The following is a 20,580-nucleotide window of genomic DNA, read 5'->3' on the forward strand; positions in this document are numbered from 1 at the left end:
ACCTTTGGCTAAACCTCGCTAGCATCCATTTCTCACCCATACTAAGAGCACAAATGCTTTTAATCCGTCATTAATATGATTTGGTCACTGGTAAACAGCTTGGACTTGTCAAACGATTCTGTGACATTACTGAGGATTTTTTTTTTGTCTTAGATCAAATCACTCTAGTTGTACTAGGCGTTTACATCTGCTTTTAAGCTGTTATGGTTGCCTTTTGGCAGGCAGCAAAGTATAGCTGTTGAGACTGCTGTGAAATAATGCAAGGTTTGTTATGAATTAAATATTAGAAATCTTAACACAGCAACCAATAAGAATTATTTGCCTTATTAAAGCAGCAGAAGATGCTGATTAAATTTTCATTGCATTGCAGTCTTTCCCCCATTTCTATTCTCAATTCATCATTCTAATGTATGAAAGGCACGTCGAAGACTGGCGTGGGGGACTTAATTTCTGGAATGCAAATACAGAATAGAAAATACTATAAATACGTTGCAATAAAGCATTCAGCAGTCACTTCTAATTAAGTAACAACTAGAATTTATTTTTAACAAAATAAACATATCTGAATTTAAAAAGATTAGAGAAGTTGAATTATTTTAATAAAAAATACACACACACACACACACATATATATATATATATATATATATATATATAATGATGATTTCCAAAACACTTTTATTTCTAGCAAATAGGAGGCTTTTTCTTGATTGCCAATACATACTGAACTATTCATACACAAAACAGTCTTTACAACAAAGAATTCAACAACAGCTTTCAACATAACACTCAAGGCCAGGGGCTATACCCTTGACCAAAATATTGTTCTCAAAATATAATTCTTAGCATATTCATTTATACATACATACACACAGACATAAACACACACCAATACAATGTTTTGGGGAATAACTGTGTTTTAGAAAAAGGAGCTCTGTTAATAAAAATGTTAGGATATATTATGTCGTCAAATCCCTAATGCACTGAGCAGAACATGCTGCCCTCCGATTGCCACAGACTCGGCTACAAATATATATTTAGGAGTACCAGCCTCCTCCAGATGTCAGCCTGTGTCCTAGATAAATACAGAAGGATAAAGGCAGGACTGAGGTTCTCTTTTTCTCTTTCTTTTTTTTCCTTTCCCCTGCTTCTTGGGCTTTAATGTGTACCAGGGAGAAATTGAACTTCAAGTATCCTTTTCCCCAGGAGAAATCCTCTTCCCAGAACTCTGCGACTAATGAAATGGGGGATCTATAAATAGCAGCATCATTATGGAATGAGTATTTGTGTTGGAAGTTGACTCTGCCTCAAACCCTCTTTAAGCTAATAACTCTCAATATTTCATCAAAGGAAGATCAATACTGGGGGGTGAGAAAAGTATGATGCTAAAATGGGAGAAGCAAAAAAAAAAGCCTTATTCGTGCACTGTCCAAAAATTAGATAAAGAAATATCTATTTTGCCTAAATACATGCAAGGACTAAGAGGTTTTGAAATTTCTTTAAACAGGATTCAGCAATCATGAATTTAGCATAGCTGTGTGTTTGCCCTTTGATTCACATTTTTTGTCACTGGAAAACATAATAGCCAAGGGAATAGTGTCAGTTCCTAAAGATAAGACCCAGAAATATCCCTGCACACACTTTTGTCCTATATTGTAAGCATCACTTTCACTATTAAAGAATATTATCTTTACAGTGCAATAATAAATTTGTCAAATAACTAATTAGGAATCACAAAGCGATAAACACATTGAGGTCCGTATGAGATGGATGTGGACGTAAAACAGTGCACCAGAAGCAGGTAGCGTCTTTAACAGGTATGAGCTGCCGGACTTGGGCTCAGACTACCAGACTAAGAGTGCCAACCAATCTTTAGGTCCAATCTTTAAGAAAACAGAAACCACTATTTGCTCTAAATACACCACAAAAACCATGCAATTTTATTCCATTTTTTACACTAAAATTAGAATGTGTTGCTGAGTTAAGGATGTCTTTTGGAATGCTTTCCCCATAATGCTAAAAAGAGAACATGATGGGACAGAAGTGAGCCCTGTAATATTACCTGTCCTAGTTATGTGACAAGTTTCATCCTCTTTCTCAGCATGTTTGTGTTTTTAACCATTATCAAAATTAATGGGGCAAAGCAAATGAAACAAGGACTCGCTTACTAGTCCCAAAGTAAGAAAAGTTGAGATCACAAAGCTGTGTCTAATACAGTATGTGGGATATACCACTTAGCATGTTTTACTTGGTACTTGAGACCATCCCTCACAGTGAGGGCCAATAGCCCTGGCCTTGGAGGAAACAGTCTAATAGCCCTGGCCTGATGGAAGGAGGTGAGCTACAACCCGTCAACAGAAAACCAGCACAATTCCCACATAACAAATGAAGAACAGCCAATGCATTTCAATTCTTAAATTTATCTAAAAAATTGCAACTTTTGTTTTGGGGTTTTCATGTTATCCATGGACCTACAATGCTCATTTTAACATGTACATATATATATATATATATATATATATACTTATTTATTTATTTATTTAAACATGCCTTGATACATTATTTGAATAAGTCATGAAAATAATAATGATTGATTTGTGACATGATCTAGCCCTACAAGTAGAAGTACACTGGCAGCTCTACTTTTAATTCTGACAAGATTTAATGGGTTAAATATATTCCTAAAACAGGATTAAAAAGCATTGAAGGATTGAAAAATCATACTTTTTAATGAGAAACTGGGGTCCTTAGTCAATAAATTGTTCAATGAAAAAATCTTGTTTTACTCCTATTGAAAATATGTTACTTTAATGTGCAGTGTGTATAAATGAACAGATATTACATTGTGTGCTATTCATCTATAAATTTAGGAGTACCTAAAATATACAAAATGTACTGATGAATGCCTAAAAGCCCCCCCAAAAAAACAGTTAACCAATTCCAACATTTTAAATGAATCTGCAGAGGGTTTGGAAATTCCTCATTCTGACTGTTCAGTTAATTTTACATCTCATGTACAGGGAAAAAAAACCCTGGATGATTAAACATAGCAGTGGGTGGATTGAAATGGGAAGCTTCTATTGTGTCTGACAAAGTTATTGATGGCAACATATCATAAGTGGCACAGAGGGGATGTTGACATGTCACTGCAAAATGTAAATATTAGAACAGCCTGGCTTGTCAGAAATTCAGTTTTTTTATTATTATCAGAATATTTTGATATTAATGTACATGAAGGCAAGACAAAAGGAACTGTATAAAAAGTGCAACCGTAGTGAATCATAATGAATAATGGTTAACAGCAAGATGTTTTATCTAACTGTCCCAAAGCAATATTTCTGTATTATGTTATATAATCCTTAATACTACTGCTAATTTGATACAGTAAGAGAAACATGTCCAGTAGCATTACTTATTAGGTTCCACCGCTATTTTTTTTATTTCCACTATATATATTTATTAGTCTCTGTAGAAATATTTTCTCCAGCATATTCCATTCAATTTCTGTCTCCTGGTCTTGGAATGGATTGCAGAACTACAACCCCCAGCACAGACACTCATGCCACAGTTCACAAACCTCAGGTTTGATCCTTACCCCCCAGAGATATGCACATTCATCTTGAAACTTTATACAAATAAATGCATACATCAACCAATACATTGCATCCTTTAATATATATTGTACTTTCTAATATTTTTATTATAACCAATTCACTTGGCTATTCTCTCAAGACACACTTTTAATTCCCCCAAATTTTTCGTAAAAAATCTCCTTTGTGTTATTTTAAAAACAAATTTTTATATTACAATTACATCTAAAAAAAACATTATAATTACAAAATGTGTATTATAATGCATATCATTTTTTAAAATTACAAATGTATTTTTTGGATGTTGTAACAAGAAATAACAGAAGACAAAGATACTGAATATGCCTCATGCATATTAATGCCTGAAGAATAGTCCTCCAATGTATAAATAATAAACCACCAATATTTTTCACATCGCTATACAATATATTCTATAATATCCAATTGCCTCATTTTTCTCTGATCAAAGAAAATATTAAAAAAATGTTTTGTTTAATTCAAGGGGAAAAATGCATTTTTTCAGAGAAAACAGGAGAAAGTTTTTTTATTGCAGAAGAAATATATTATTCTCTTCTCCAATAAAGGATTCTCATCATTCTGTTTAGGAAAGAATTTATATATATATATATATATATATATATACACATATAGGTGTGTACAGTACAGACATCTGAGTGCCCGAATGAATGTGTAACTCCCATGAGCATGGGTGTCCACAATCACTTTCAAAGCTTTAGCATGCGTTTACAAAAGTTTATAGGATTTAAAAATTGCTTCAATTGAAAACAAATGGACGAGTTTACAGGTGTGTATAGGAGTTTTAATTGCCTGCTTTAAAAGCCTAGAAACTCTTACAAACCCTCATAAAAGCAATATGGCTTTTATAGGTGTTTTTAGGCTTGCTTTTTAAAGCTTCTGTAAACTCACATAAACTCACTCAAAAGTGATATGGGAGTTTTTTAAGAGTTTATAGAAAACAGTCTGTGTAGACTAAGCCAAAAGGGGCACAGGGGTCTGAAATAAGATGACCCACATCAGAGGGGTAATTTAAAGCCCTTGCTTGTTTATAAAAGGGTACATTACTTAGTAAAATTGGGAAAACTTACTTGAACTATGCCTGTAAATCAGTCAGTAGACTAAGTCTTATTGTAGAAAGATAGAAAGTCATTTACAGTAGTACATAAAATGGAAATTAATATTTTTGAGCTTGTAAGATCAAGGACACATGGTTTCTGATTCCAATACAGAAAATATTCCCCCTCTGGTCTTGGGGGTGGTCAGTTATATTTACAATTCCAGTCTGGCAACATATGTGTAGTTGTAAGTGAAATTTTGTATGATCATGCATAAGTCATCACACAAAGTGATGGAGTGAAATAAATGAAGCGTTACAAAAAATAAAAACTACAGCAATACAACTAATAACTGTACTATTGGAGCCACAAAGTTTGCACAGATCAGTAACCAAAGAATGTCCAGTTCCATCAAACATTCCATTTTATTTTGTTCTAAATAGCATGGCGAGTGGTTAAAGCCTCTGCCATGTATCAATTGCCATATGTATCTCTATTTAGGAGATTTCCCCTAACATCCTATAAGGATGGTAAGTGATGGTAAAACTCATCAATGTAAACACAAGCAAAGACACATTTGTATTTAGATTTGACAATTGTATTTACTACCCATGAAGTTTTCTTACTTCTCTAAATAGGAACTTTTTTCACATTTTTATATTTCTGTCAACAACTTCTGAAATTGTGGAAAACCATGAGTCTAAAAGAACACACTGTAAACAAATGTGCTCCTAACATTATTTGTAGATCTGGCTGCCTATATTTGAAATAATACTTATTACTTCAGCAGCACTAAATAGTATCAATAATAATTTATTTAAATTAGGTTGGGTATTCTAAAAATTAAGTGTCATTGGTATCTCATCTGCGAACAAACCTGACCTAAACATTTGAGAATGAGAACCTATTGCTAATTATGGGATCAGAACAAAAAATGTTATATACTAATGTAAAACAAAACTTAGCTGGCCTTACCAAGTTTTCAATATGCATTTTTCCATATCTCTTATAAGTGGAACCTAGGACTTTTTTTTGTGAAAAATCAATAACTTTCTGCAGGGCTATAAGATAACTATGGCATCTTCTCAAGTAAAAAAAAAACTGCTGCAAAACCACTTTGTAGAAACAGCAAACTGCAAGTCTGATATGTGTTCATTTACATAGTTTAACTCTTGAAACTGATAAAACTAAGACATACGTTATTTCTAGTGAAATATTTGTGATTTATTACCTCCCAAACAGAATGTGTAGCTTAGTCTAAAAGAATGTGTAAATACAAGCCTTGCAATGGAATCCTATATTTTTCTGGTCTTGGAATGAATTACCAAACTATTCCAGTAGCTGGCCAAGACAAGTAAGTTAAATGAATAACTACACATAGAAAAGTGTTGTTCCTCGATGAGCCCAAAAGCAGATTTTTTTTTTCTGAAGATACATTACAAATGTATCTGTATGTGTGGGCTTAAATGCTCAGCCTCCTCAAAAGACCAGGACTGCTAGTGAGATATACAGTACTATACTTTTATACTTGGTAAGAAGGACAGAAAAGCCTGGGATTTGTTGGCCAAAAATATAGTTTTTTAAAATATATATTTAGAAGTCATACAATGTTACAAAACATCCCAAACATTGATGAAAAAAATCAAGTTAACATATTATTTTTACAATACAGAACGTTACATTCAGCATTGATGGGCACAACCCAGATCAATCCTTCTGGGGGATAGTGCATGGTAGCTATACAAGAACAGGTAAACTATATCCAACATGTACGTAACCACGTCAAACCCGACGCATTTCACTGATTACTGAAGGTAATACAAAAGTGTAATATAGCAGATTTATAAGAATGAAGTAACATAAATTGCAATATAAGTATGTTTATATTGTATTATATTCATATATATAAACACAGCCAATTATTTAGACATACATATAAAGGAAGTGTAGTGATTGTAAGGATAATAGTATATTTAGGTAAGGCTAAGGTATGTAGAAATAGTATGATAAATAAAAAACACTTACTTGCATGGGTGTTTGGAATATGTAAAAGTAGGTCTTGGGGATGGTTAAAGTCTTGATAATGAGGGTATCTTAAAAATGAAGGATTATATGTAAGGTAAATTTGATATAAGCTATAGTTCAAAAATCAAATGAAAGAAAATAATGAGTTCATTAGGCTGCATTCTTATAGTATATAATAAAAATGAATTGGTGGTGTGGTAATCATTAAATCAAGGATTATAATAATAGCTAGGGGGTTACAAATATATCAATAATTTAGGAGATTAAAGACTTGCAGCCAACAAATTAGAGGAGACTACTTCAAGTGCTTAGAAATAGGTGGTCATAAGGGTGGTGCAGCCCACATAATAGAGGGATACAATATTAAAGTATTTGAACATATTTTATGGTGGTCATAATGAATAGGCAAAACATCAGATATAGAAAATATTAATACCCAAGATAATGAGGATAGGGATGCTGATCAAGTATGAATACAAAGATTGTTTACTATGGAGTGGCTGCTAGACGTGTGCTGGTTTCAAGAGGGCGTGCAGGCAGTGAGACTTGAAAGGGATCTGATTCCCGCCTAAATAGGCAAAGAATTGGCGTTCTTAGTGTGTTATTGGGCCTGCATGACAGTTCACGCATGCGCTACCGGTGAGGGTGTGTAATGAGGTGGCAGTCTCATTACACTACAAAAACACACTAGGAACGCCAATTCCTTGCCTATTTAGGCGGGAGTTAGATCCCTTTCAAGTCTCACTGCCTGCACGTCCTCTTGGAAGCAGCACAATTCTAGCAGCCACTCCAAGGTACACAATCTTTTTATTCATACTTGATCAGCATCCCTGTCTTCAATATTATCTCGGATACTAAAATTTTCTATATCTGATGTTTTACCTATTCATTATGCCCACCATTCAAATATGTTCAAATACTTTAACATTGTTTCCCTCTATTATGTGGGCTGTACCACCCTTATGACCGCCTGTTTAAATATTTTTAAGCACTTGAAGTACAGATTCCTCTATTATGTTGGCTGCATCTCCTTATAAGATCCTTATTGATATATTTGTAACACCCTTGCTATTATTATAATTCCTGATCTAATGATTACTATACTACCGATTAATTTTAGTATATACTATAAGAATGCAGCCTAGTGAACTCATTATTTTCTTTCCTTTGATTTTTTAACTATCTCTTATATCAAATTTACCTTACATATAATCATCCATTTCTAGGATACCCTCATTATCAAGACTTTAACCGACCTCAAGACCTACTTTTACATATTCCAAACACCAACGCAAGTAAGTGTTTTTTATTGATCATAATATTTCTACATACCTTATCCTTATCTAAGTATACGTTTATCCTTACAATCATTACACTTCCTTCATACGTATATCTAAATAATTGGCTGTTTATATATGAATATAAAACAATAAAAACATACTTATATTGCAATTTATGTGACTTAATTCTAATTATTCTATTATTTTACACTTTTGTATAACCTTATTATACAGTGATGTAACGCTCTCAATATATCCCCTCATGAAGCTTATTGGAAAAACACATTGGGATTGAGGCAGTTACGTACATGTTGGATACAATTTAACTGTTCTTGTATAGCTACCAGGCACTGTCTCCCAGAAGTATTATTCTGGGTTGCGCCCATCAATGCTGAATGTAACTTTCTGTATTGCAAAAAATATATGTTAACTTTTTTTCATCCACGATTGTGGGATGTTTTGTAACATTTTGTGGCTTCTAAATATATAATTTAAAAAAACAAACCCCAGGCTTATCTGTCCTTCTTACTAAGTATATCTTACATACTGGGGTCGTCACGTCAACAAATTATCTAAGGAAGGGTGAATGTGCCAATACTACAATTACTAGGATACTTTTAGTTTTAAAATTATTATTTGGCATAGGCTTCAGTAATGAACAGTTAGTGTTGGCATGGCATTGATGTTTGGTTTTACATGGTTTGTTGTATGGGCTCCATCATGATTCTACAACTGTATGTAACATTTATGGGTATTTTTGTAACAAGATGAAAAAATAAATTGCATATTTTTTTGCCCAATAATAAGCCAAACAATAATAAAAAAGAGTGCTGTAAATCAGGGGTAAGGGATCACCTAAGTTTGTTTCAAGAGAATGTATCACAAATTTCTTGTACCTAAAATGAGCATATGTCTATTATCTACAAATACAGACAACACAGCCAGATTAAAATTGAAGTTTAACCATTTCTAATAGTAATTGCACAGTCAGTATTGTGATATATTAGCTAAAAATAGCAAATTTTGCTCCTGATTAAGATAATGTAAGGGATATCCCATCCTAAAAACTTTTTCTATTACCAGGGCTGTTAGCTTTGTGTTTAAAGATTTACAATGCAAACCTCAACAAAGAACAGTGCTTCCAAAAGTTTGATTTGGAAACATATTGTCATACAATCCAATCCCTAGTTAAGGACTAGTTTATGGATTCAGAGAGCAATTATGTTCTGTAAATCGAAAAAGAAAGAGCTTTTGAATCTCAATAAACTAATTTACTACATTTAAATTTGTCAGAGTGGTTTGTAAAAAAAAATGTATTTTCAACAGTAGTAATAGCAAAATGACAGTGCCTAATAGTATCACACTAGTTTAAAACAACAAGAAACTATAAAAATGTACTTCTGCATAAGACTAATTATTTAATGTGCATGAAAAGGAAACTTTTAGAGCCATAAAGTTTCTAATGATTTTATTGCTGTGATCTGGTCCTGCTTTGAACTAAATGATGTCCAGCACTTTCAAATACACTTACTGTGAGCCCTGAGTGTTCAGGTTCAGCCCACAACAAGTACATCATTTAGCTGCCCTATGCTGAAAGGAAAATGTTTTAAAGAAGAAAATGACCCTTGACATTACATTATCAGACCCAAAACATATTAAAATAGGCATGGCAAAATAGGGAGTGGTCCAAGGGGAGTGGGGGGCAACTCAGAATTGGGGTTTAACTTTAGTATCCAAAACCAGTAGTTGTAAATGACCATCTAGAGTCCATCTAAATATGGTATGACAGTTAGGTGGATAGATAAGTACTATGTACTACAGACCTTCTATACCCATTTTAGATTACTGACCTCTCCCATTATTAATATAAAAATCTTTCCCAGTTTAAAGGGTTTGGTAAATTAGGAATTATATGTTAGTGTCAAAGAGAGTCTGGTGCAAATCTACCGCTGATTTCTTTAAACTTTTGGAAACTACACTAGTGAAATGTCTCCATTATTTTTCCTGCCTTTGTTTTTGCCCACTTGCTTGTGGTATTTCTACTCCTCCTACTGTACCCTTAACAAGATATCATACAATATATTTGAACAGAAAAAATTATTTAAGCTAAGAATGACTGTGGAAGAAGTACAAGCGTTGAAATCCAGCACAAAGATTTCACACTTGGATCAACGAATGACATAAAAAAAAACTACTGGGTTATTGCACTCTCTAGTATCTACCAAAAACTTTTTGGAGAAACTGACCCTTTAGCGTGTCCTTAAAGGAAGAGTAGTACATTTTGCTTGAAAACACTTTTTGCCAGTACTACATAAAGAAGAATACTTATTTGGGATTTGTGTTGAAGGTTTATGACTATGCACAAAAAGGAACAGGAAAGTGTGTCTAGGAGTTCCTAACACCACTTATAGAGCAACACTAGCAATTAGACAAGGTTCTTTGAGAAGATGCTATCTCATGTCCACAGGAAGCTTTTAAAACTTTAGAAACCTTTATGTAGAATCTGAAAGGAACAATATCTTAACACTATACCTGGCCAACACAGGATTGACAGACAAAAGATCTTCATTCTGAAATTCCCAAGACATATTGAGCCAGCAGGCAATTCAATTCACCCGTGTCCACCAAAGAAAAAAAAAAACAAAAAAAACATTGTTAAGTCATACAGATTTTTTTTAACCATTTGAATGGACAGCTTTTCACTGCATAACCAAAAGCACATAAGCAATAGTTTATGATTTCAAAAATGTCCATATAAATATATAATCAGCGATGGATTTGTAATACTGACACAACAGAAATTTCAATAGTGCACTGAGAAACTGCTATGTGTTTTTCATCAACAATGTTTTATTTTCAAGTGCTGTACTGTACTGAAGGAGAATAAAAAGACAACCACTGTTTCTTTTGAAAATGCTAGTTGCCCAGCTATCATGCTTAACCAATGGTGTTGGTACATCCTCATTCAATGGTCTTAGAAAACTTATGCAAATACTAACTTTTCCCATCTGCATACCTATTCAAGTTTAATTAACCAAAATTATGAAAGTCAATGGATCAGCATGACAGCTAGGCAACTAACAGAAAGAATTCAGCAATGACAGTCTGTATATTTCTCTAACCAACCAGACACCTAAATCTCCTTTCTATTTTTATACCTCATTCAAACGTATCTATCTACCCATTTTATTATAATTATTGTTATTATTATTATTATTATTATTATTATTATTATTATTATTAATAAACAGGTTTTTTATAGCGCCAACATATTATATATTTGATAATATTTCATAATTGCTAATGACTAAGACAAAACATTTAAAAATAAGTAAACTCTTCTTTCACATTTTTAAAAATCTATGAAAATGCAGAGACTTGACATTTGTACTGACTTTACATAAAATACACAAGAAATACTAGCTTTTTTAGAGTGAAAATGTGACTTTGTTTAGTTAAAGAAATAGGTAGCAGGATGTTAAGGAAGGTGGGGTAGAAGTCAAATTAGGACACAGTTAACAAACTACTTCTGGTCACACAAGATAAAATACTTCTGTTTGTTATACTATGTATCGTCTTCTCTTTTTTGCAGCCAAATCAAACCTTACAACTGACCATTAGCAGGTGTGATAAATCCCCTCACTGTGCCCGTTTCCTGGCACTGACGCATGGGAAGTATTTGTTGGCAGGGGCTGACATGAGCCAGTGGCAGCAGGCCTGAATCTGGTTGCTGCGCAAGTAGCAGCATGGCCCCCGCAGATAACAAAGACAATTGTTTTCTGGATGAATGGAAATCTGTTTTCCAGCATACACTTACAGAGCAGATTTACACCAGTAGATTGAAGCCTATAGAACACACTCATCCTAAAAATATTTACATTACTGCTGACCACAGCCAGACTGACAGAATAGCTTATATTGATGCTGTGGATAAGAGCAGAAACACTAGCATTTTGTGAACAAGACAAGTTGCTTTCCTGCTGCGAAGCTCTAGCCAGGACAGGCAATCTGTAATAATATCTATCAGTGCCACAGTGTTCTTACAATTATTCCTCACAGGTCAGCGTGCAGCCACCTCTGGGGTGACATACCAGCAGAGCTGTGATCTGTGTTATTATTACTGCTGGGCAAGCCAGGCGGCCGAGGGTTGAAATTCCATTCTGGTATCTTTAAAGTCTTAATAAAACTGTAGACAAAAGGATACCAATAATTATTAAATTTTGAAAATGGATTTGGAAAGATAGAAAAGACTATCCTTTTTAATCAATAAAAAGGTCTTGGATTATCCACAAATTACTGTTTTTCTTATTTTCACACATAATAAATCTATTGGTTTGAACCTGGTGTGTACAAGCTTCATTTCCCTATCCATTACTTAAGTGCACACATACCGTATCATACATAAAGAATAGGAAAAATTAGCAACTGAGGCACATGCATTGGCATCTTTTATCCTAAATATTCTATTGTGAGTATCATTCGTACTTCCTGATCCAAGTCTACTTGAAAACACCCAACCTTCTTCTCCATATCTTTCCACAGTGTCCACAGTTTTCTCTTCTATTTGTCTCAAACATTCATTCCCCTGGTTCCCTCGGGTTCTCCAACGTCTTGTTTACATCTGCTTTCATGGTTTATTGGCTAAAATCTCTTAAATATTAATTTTTGGCATATTCACATTATTTGATTAAAAAAGATGTTTTAATTATTTATGGCTGAATGTTATCTAATATAATCTGTTGTTTGTCACATTAAGTACAGGACTAAAGTTTAGCTGTGTATTAACTGCACCACCCTGTATTCTCATAAAATAAGGATTAAGAAAAATAAAAAAGTCCAATATTCATGTTTCTTATTTGAGCAACAACTGTTATTCCCTCACTTTGCCATCTTCATCTCCTTTTTAAAAAAGGTATAATGCTCCTTTTACAGATCTTTTCAGCTCCTGGTTTTCCTTAGTAACACTCTGAACTCAAATACAAATACATTTTTAAAATCCTTTATTTGTCTACAACTATATATCACCTTTCCTGTTTTTTTCTGGTCTCTGATTGAATACATAATTTTATATATGCATTCATGTAATGCATTATATATGCACAAATGTATATGCACCTACACACACACATCTAAAAACCTATTTGAGCTTCTAGCAATAGAGTGCCTGAATATGTATGTTCATTTGAGTATACCCACTGATCTGTCTTATTCCCCATCATGAACTTTATTACTTCCAAAGGTGAAAACCTTTATATATAATACTTATAGAACAAGTTTTATATATCCAATGTGTTTACTCCTTGTGAGTATGCACTTAATTATAGAGATGTCAGTAGGCGGCATTTCAGTAGGCAAAATGTAAATAAAAACCAGCATCCCTGCAATAACTACCCAGATATGCAAGGAGAGCCTAGGAAATAAAAAAAGAACCATTTTGTCATGCAAAACTGAGCTGGCAGGGTCTCTGCAATCAATTTGCAAAAAAATAAGTCAGGTTGTTTGGATCTTAGCAGATTTCATTAAGCTGCAGAAGACAGATTTCCAAGTAAATGCAGACTCAGAGCGGCAGGCTGCTGGTAAACTGGCAGTCCCTTCTCAGAGTGAGATGAACTAATGTTACAGGCATGTTTAATAGGTTAAATATAGAGGATTGATGATATTTTTTAATTGGACAGGTACATGTCCATCTCCATTTTATTCAGGAGCATACAAAAAAGTGCTACCTAAAGCAACCAAATTTTCCTACACTGATTTGCATTTGTTTTTTTTTCTTGTTTTCTTACACTGCACATAATGAAATGTTTTTTTTATGCATAATACCTTATAATCAGGTCCAACTGTAAACAACCTTTGTCCTATACACTTTTTCTAAAATGACTGTAATAATCAACCACAGGGATGAAGCTTCTATTAAACTAAATTCATCTATTCCAGGTTTGAATACGGTATTTTTTGGTTAAGAACAGCAAAATAGAACTAAAAGAATAGCAAACAATTGCATGCATGATTAAGCTCATATTATTGATGTATAGACTGCAACCATATTGACTATTTCTTGTATCAACCCTTGATCCTTGGATGTATTACAAGATATGTACATAAATGTGGCTTAGAAACCACAAAATATTCATATGCCTTCGTAACAGTTCCCTCCTTCTAAACCCAAACTCCAGAGAGATATAAAACAATGCAGCTCTGTATTTATTATTAATACTTTAATTAAATAGAAATTAACGATGAAATTTGACTTGGTATAGGCCTTTGCAGTAAAAGCTATGCCTAGAGGAGGAAAAATTAGCATAAGGAGCCAATCAGTTCTACTAGCGTGCATGGTATGTGCCGAAAGGAGGAGCAAGCACAGTGACAGTATGATGAGCTCATCAGTCTGTTGCTTTTCTGTTCCCAGCTATAGGGTGAGGGTGCAGAGGACACCTGTAAGTGTTACTAAACTGCAGCATGGCCTCAGTCAATGAGGAATTGTGTAGTGGAGCTGTGTAAAGCTTACAACTGGATAGACATAAATACAAATTATTTGGGAGGTAACACCTCCCTTAAGGTTCATGTCAACAGGCATTCAAGACAAATACTGCATTTTTCCAATTTTACCTTCAAAAGCATGCAGCTGGGATTTGGTAACGTACATCTGGCATAATTTCCAAAGACAGGAATACAAAGTCGGTTTTATATTTAAAATAAATTATGCACACCACATGCAATATTATCTAACTTTTTGGTATTGAATTGCAGCCCTCTGTCTCTGTCCTCTAATTGTTCTGCTTTGTTGGCAAGTCACACCATATATCAATAATGACTACAAGTGGTCATATCAACTAATTTTAGGTAGACATAGTCCACTGCTGTAACCATTCGGAAACCTGTCCTAAGAAATGCCATCCACCTATTGTTGGTATGCATATAGTAAGGAAACGTTGCAATGAGTATAAAAGGGGACACCAAGGTGATAAAAAGGTGAAAACAAAGGCTTATTTATTTGTAAATTATGTTGATGGTTAGTACCTTAGAAAATTAAACATAATTAAGTTAGAATTTACATCTACATTTAACCAAATACATAAAGTTATACCATATCTAAATCCCACAAAACACATTCTTTTTAAATTGTACTACTTCTCCACAGAAAAAAAAAACAATCAATTTCTTTAGGAACAACAGGAAAAAAAGCTGAAGTCCTCCCCCCTGCCTGTTATTACCTATCATCGGGTTTTATAGTGACAGCATTGTGCTATAATTTTTGAGAAAACTTCAGCATAAAATGCCATAAAACTCACACATAGGTGCTATGGATCATGTTAGCCTCTGCACAATCGCTGGCTGTACTTTTTACTGAGGGGTAATTTACTCAGGAATCGTAACATATATACATCCAGGAGGTCAAATTGAAATCATTGCACTTTTTGATCATAAGGGTAAAATTTAAAGATAGACTGTGACAGAGTAGTAGGTCATAAATAGGAAAACTGATCTAGCTGTGTATAGTGACTGCTGAAATACCATGGAATGTATTATTAATTCATTTGTATGAATTTGCTTGTTAAACTATGGTTAGTCAAACAAAATCCATGTTAGTTTATACATGCAAGGGGGAAAAGCAACTATATTTTATTTAATATACATCTTGTAATCTTGTAAAACCAAGAACCCATTTTGAAAAATGTTAATGTCCTGTGAAAACATTACAATTAAAGTAAAACACTTCAGTTGTATGTCTCTATGTTTATCTCCATCATAAAAGAATTCCCTAGTATTTGACTTGCAGAAAGGTCACATGACAGAAAAGTTGCATGACTCTGCTTGTTGGGACTCCATGTTCCATCGCCCCTAAGGCTAGGTCAAAAAAGGCACACGTGTAACTTGTCCTTATAGGGATTCAGGGGCGGCTGACAGCTGACATAGCTGACCCTCCCATTGACTGAAATCAGAAATGTAGTGCAACATGCAAGAGCATTTATTTCCTGTTTTTATAGGACAAATTAAATTGATTTTAGTTGTTTTTTGAGTAGGGGTAAAATTTTGTTTAAATGTTAAAACAGCTCTGCTATTGGAAACCTCTATTGAAAATGTATTTGTTCCTTATAAGTTGTGGAACTAGTTGTGTTACCCTGCATTTTTTAAACATTTCTATATGAATGTTTCTGTGTGGCACACTATGAAAGGATCTTATCATGTATTATAGGAAGCGCTGGCCTTAAAGTCTCATCTAAGGCAATTAAATGGTATCCAAAATATAAAGTAACACATTATCACAATGCATATTGCTGCATGCCTTATAGTGTAAATGCACCTTAATGGTAAGTCATTACTACAGCTATCAGTATGCTGATAATATTGCCAAAGTAAAAAAAAAGATGCGTGTTTTAAAGGATGCAAACTGAAACCTAAATAAATGAAATGTCTCTATATGAAACAAAGGTCATTCATTATGCTTGATCTGATAGGTTTCACTTGACTTGTTTTAGTCTCAAGTTATTGAATCTGTTGGTTCTCATTATAGTGTATCAACATTAACTAATGAGACAGATTGTAATAGAAGATATCTATAAAGCAGAATTATTAGTATGGACAGCAGGCTGAACAGATATGTAGCTAATTCATGAAGACTTATTAGTTCCCTGGAGGACAAATATTAATACTTACCAACTTCACAAGCCATGTGTCAAATAAATTAGAGTTTGCTTTTGTGTATTTAAAGTAAGCACACAGTTAAAGTATTACTCTAAAGTTTTCTCAAAAAGTGGCAATTAAAATGCATTTTTACATGAATGTTTCATAAAAAGTATATAAATATGATCCCCACTGCAGTGTTCCCCCCAGCCCATTTTAGCTGGGCACACAACCTGGCACTTATCATGAAAGATAATTTCCAGCAACAATCAGCTGATGTCGATTGACATCTGTACTAGGTTCAAGTGTTAGGATGAAGGTTTTTTCGGCACACAGATTACTTCCTATCACCAAAGTAGAAAGTTACTAGAAAGCATTCTGTTGCTTCCCTTTGTCTGTAATGGCTGCATTATACACATTAATGAATGTAATTTTAAGGCTTCTATATACATGTGAAAAGTATTATTTTGATTCCAAAATAGGGCCTGATATATTAAAGCTCTCCAAGGCAGGAGAGGATAAACTTTCATCAGGGAAGCTGGGTGATCCCGCAAACCTGAAATGGATCTGGTTTGAGATTCAAAACATTTGCTAGCAAATTACTTTGAAGAAATCCATTCCAGGTTTGCTGGATCACCCAGCTTCACTGATGAAAGTGTTACATGACCATAAATCGAAACATTTACAAATATCAAATAGAGATTGCACAAGGTATTTTTTGAAAACTCACTTAGGCACAGTGGCCGTATAATCCATAAAAGACGTAAGCCTGGTGTAAAGTGTAGAAAAAGTTGCGTTCATTACATATTTGCATGCATAATTATGTATAGAAGGCACACGCTGCTTACTGGGTTAAGATCTTTCCAGACTACACCTTAAAAAAAAACAAAAATAAAAAAACAACAAAGGATGGATGGAAAGATGGAAAGATCCTACTCAGTTCTGGAAGCTTCTTGAGTGCTTTCAATCAATTTTATTTATATGCAAAATCAGGGAAATGCTCATGAAAAAAAAAAAAAACAAAGCTCTTCTTGATGCTAAAACTCTCAATTTACTGACAGGCAAATGGCTTCATGCTGCCACTTAATCTCATTTCTTGCATAATGCCCTCTAATTAGCATTTCAAAGTGAATTAATACTTCTAGGACATTAGCAATGGGAAAATCTGCTTGGGGCTCGCAATAGCAGTTTAGAAAAAGCCAAGAAAGGCTCAAAGAAAAAAAAAAAATACACATACCACCAACCACTTTGCATTGCAAAACTGCTCAACTTATTTATCTCACTCTCTAACACTTTTACCGCACACTGTTTTACTACTGTTCGCCAAGATGCAGGAAAGAAAGAAAAGGAAAATGATAATTGCCAAACTTAGCATCTGCTAAGTATTTAAATTTACAAGGTTTTTAAGCTAGAAGATTTTATGTTATGCAAAGAACATAAAGATATATAATAAACATACAGAACATAGAGAATAGGGGCTGTTTTTTTTGTGTTTTTTTTTTGGAACTGATAGTGACCTTGCACCTAGTGATTTGTAAATGATCCATGTATAAATGATCTCAAACAACTGATCCATTACTAAATATAATGGGGAACAATTCAACACACACTGTTTTGTTCTGCATCAAAATGCTATCCATTAGTCTTGAATCTGAGTGATCATTTAATCGATCTGTATTTTGATTGGTTTTCTGACACACAGGCAAATATGCTGCCATGGTTGATTGACCTTGTACAGTTGAAATTAATTAAAAGCTCACTAAATAAAACTAACGGATAATCTTTAGTTTGTATTTTTTATTTGTTTTGATCAGTTTAGTCACTCATTGAATGATTGATTGAAAGGTCATATCAATATGTGTGTACACAAGGAGAGTTTACATTATTTCACAAGACATGATATTCCGATTTCAATACTGTGAGCTAAAACTGACAAATGAATGAAACTGATCCTTAACATGATGGCAATAGCAATCATATTCACATTTTAAAGAAACACCATATGTTTGGCATACTGCTTTTCCTAGAAGTGATAGTACAGGCATCCTCTGCAAAAGAATCTTCATTTATGGTGACATACAAAGGGAACTTTACTCACTACCCAACACTTAAAGCAAAACTGGCATTTCACTTTTATTCAAGAATAAATAATTTACTGAAAAGTAGTGTTTCTTTCAAAACTACTAACTCTAAAACTACCTCATATCAAACAGTCAACAGATTTTACCAATACTACTTTCTCCTGGATCACATATGACTTCAGAATAGTGAAAATCAGTAGGAGTATAAATGAAACTATGCTTTCCACAATTTTCAATTTTATAAACATTTCTAAAACAGGAAGAGCGTGTTTTCAAAATTTGTCTAAAAACAAATGAGTGTGTGCAATTATGCATAAACCAAACCTTTTCAAAGGTCCCCATCACTAGGTGGCCATTGGAAGACGATAAGTGGCCAGAGTGCATATTGAAAGGTGCTAGTTAGGTGCAGTAGCAGGTTGGACAGTGTTACTAATGACTGATTAGTACCTTCTCCTATTCACTACGGTTCAAGAATTATGAAAAACAATGCATATCCTCCAAGACATAGAAAAGCTTGTTCAAATTATTAGACTTAAGCTTAGAGCTTTTTTATAGACAGAAAACTTCTCAGCAGCTGTTAATATAATTTAATTTCACAGTGGATTGCATTATACCATGTATAAGGATAAGACTTAATCACTCAAAACATGGATATTCATTAACACTACTAGAAAATCTCAAAAGTAAATGTAATCTTTCAGAGAGCCTTAGGAGTTCCAATTAGCAAAATAGCTTAAGAATATTTTCTTAAATAAATTGAAGTGAATATCTATACATAAGCAACATTTTGTTTCCACAAGGAGTAAAAAAAGTGAGTACTTACAGCAAATCTGTGGCCAGGCTATAGACTGGTATTTATGGGTTCTATTTATAAAATAGGGAATCCGACATAGCCTCAAATATTCCCTCATGGGAATCTTCCAGTTCCATGTGTTTCAAGGGCAGTAAATGATTCCCACCAGGCAATGTCAAATTTCAAGTTTCATAAACAGAGCCCTTTATGTTCTTAACAAGCAACAGGAAGTTTTCATACAAACCTTCTCTAAACTCAGTAGCCACAGACAATATGGAAAATTTCCTCCCCATTTTACAGCTGTAACCCTGATGCTTCAGCTCTGCTTCCCTCACCACCCCAGCACACACACAACTCTAACAGGAGGCAGGAAAGCTGCCAAGTCACTGCTGGAGGGGGAAGTAAGGAAAGTTGTGCTGCTGACAACATAACTTGGGCAACTTAATTTCTGCTATGAAATTTTAGAATAAACTGATCAATAGTGCCTTGGGCTACAGGGGCCAACAGAGTATGGTCTTAGGTTAATGTTCTGCTTGTTAAATATAAGTAGAAACTTGGATGCCTATAGATTCACTTTCGATAATACATTTTAGGTATATATTGCTATTTAACAGCAAATACATTTTTGTAAATGTAATAAAACAAAACAGATTAATGTATTATTTCACTAGAGTGTTAATAGGGGGTGGGGGGGCAAAAATGCAAAGTATAAGCAGATTTAACTATAATGATATGAACAGATTTATGATAAACAGAGGAAGTAAAACTGGATTGCCAATAGTGATTAACAGCTAATTTTACCCATAAAAATGTTGGCTAGTCCTTGGTTGTGTAGCCTGAAAAAATATCATCACAGAAATTGTTTTCAAGATTTGGAAATCCCAGAGCTTATGGCCAGGATGATGCTATATAAATGCTATAATATGTAAGTCAGTGAGTGTTGGGTGCTAATCAACTGTATTTTTTGTTTCTTGCTACTAAGCATTAAAAAAAAAATCACCAATAGACTACAAAACCCATAGTGTCTGATATATGTGTGATATATACCCATTAATTGTGTTTTAAACAGAAGAGTGGACTAAAGTACTGCATTCTGGGATACCCTCTTAATAAAGG

At 33.8% G+C, this 20,580-nt stretch overlaps 1 protein-coding gene across 3 annotated transcripts in view; it reads right to left on the reverse strand.

Moving 5' to 3' along the window:
- PBX3 (PBX homeobox 3) overlaps nt 1–20,580 on the reverse strand; it is a 160,266-nt gene that overhangs the window by 124,798 nt on the left and 14,888 nt on the right. Inside the window, exon 2 of one of the 3 annotated variants that reach the window (XM_072429928.1) lies at nt 10,501–10,538. The exons of the other annotated variants lie outside the window; for them this stretch is intronic. Within the exon in view, the coding sequence (XP_072286029.1) occupies nt 10,501–10,537 (37 nt within the window). The 5' untranslated portion in view covers nt 10,538. The remainder of the gene's footprint in view (nt 1–10,500; nt 10,539–20,580) is intronic. 3 annotated transcript variants of the gene reach the window in all.

Source organism: Pyxicephalus adspersus, chromosome Z, assembly GCF_032062135.1.
Source record: "Pyxicephalus adspersus chromosome Z, UCB_Pads_2.0, whole genome shotgun sequence".
Lineage (NCBI taxonomy): Eukaryota > Metazoa > Chordata > Amphibia > Anura > Pyxicephalidae > Pyxicephalus > Pyxicephalus adspersus.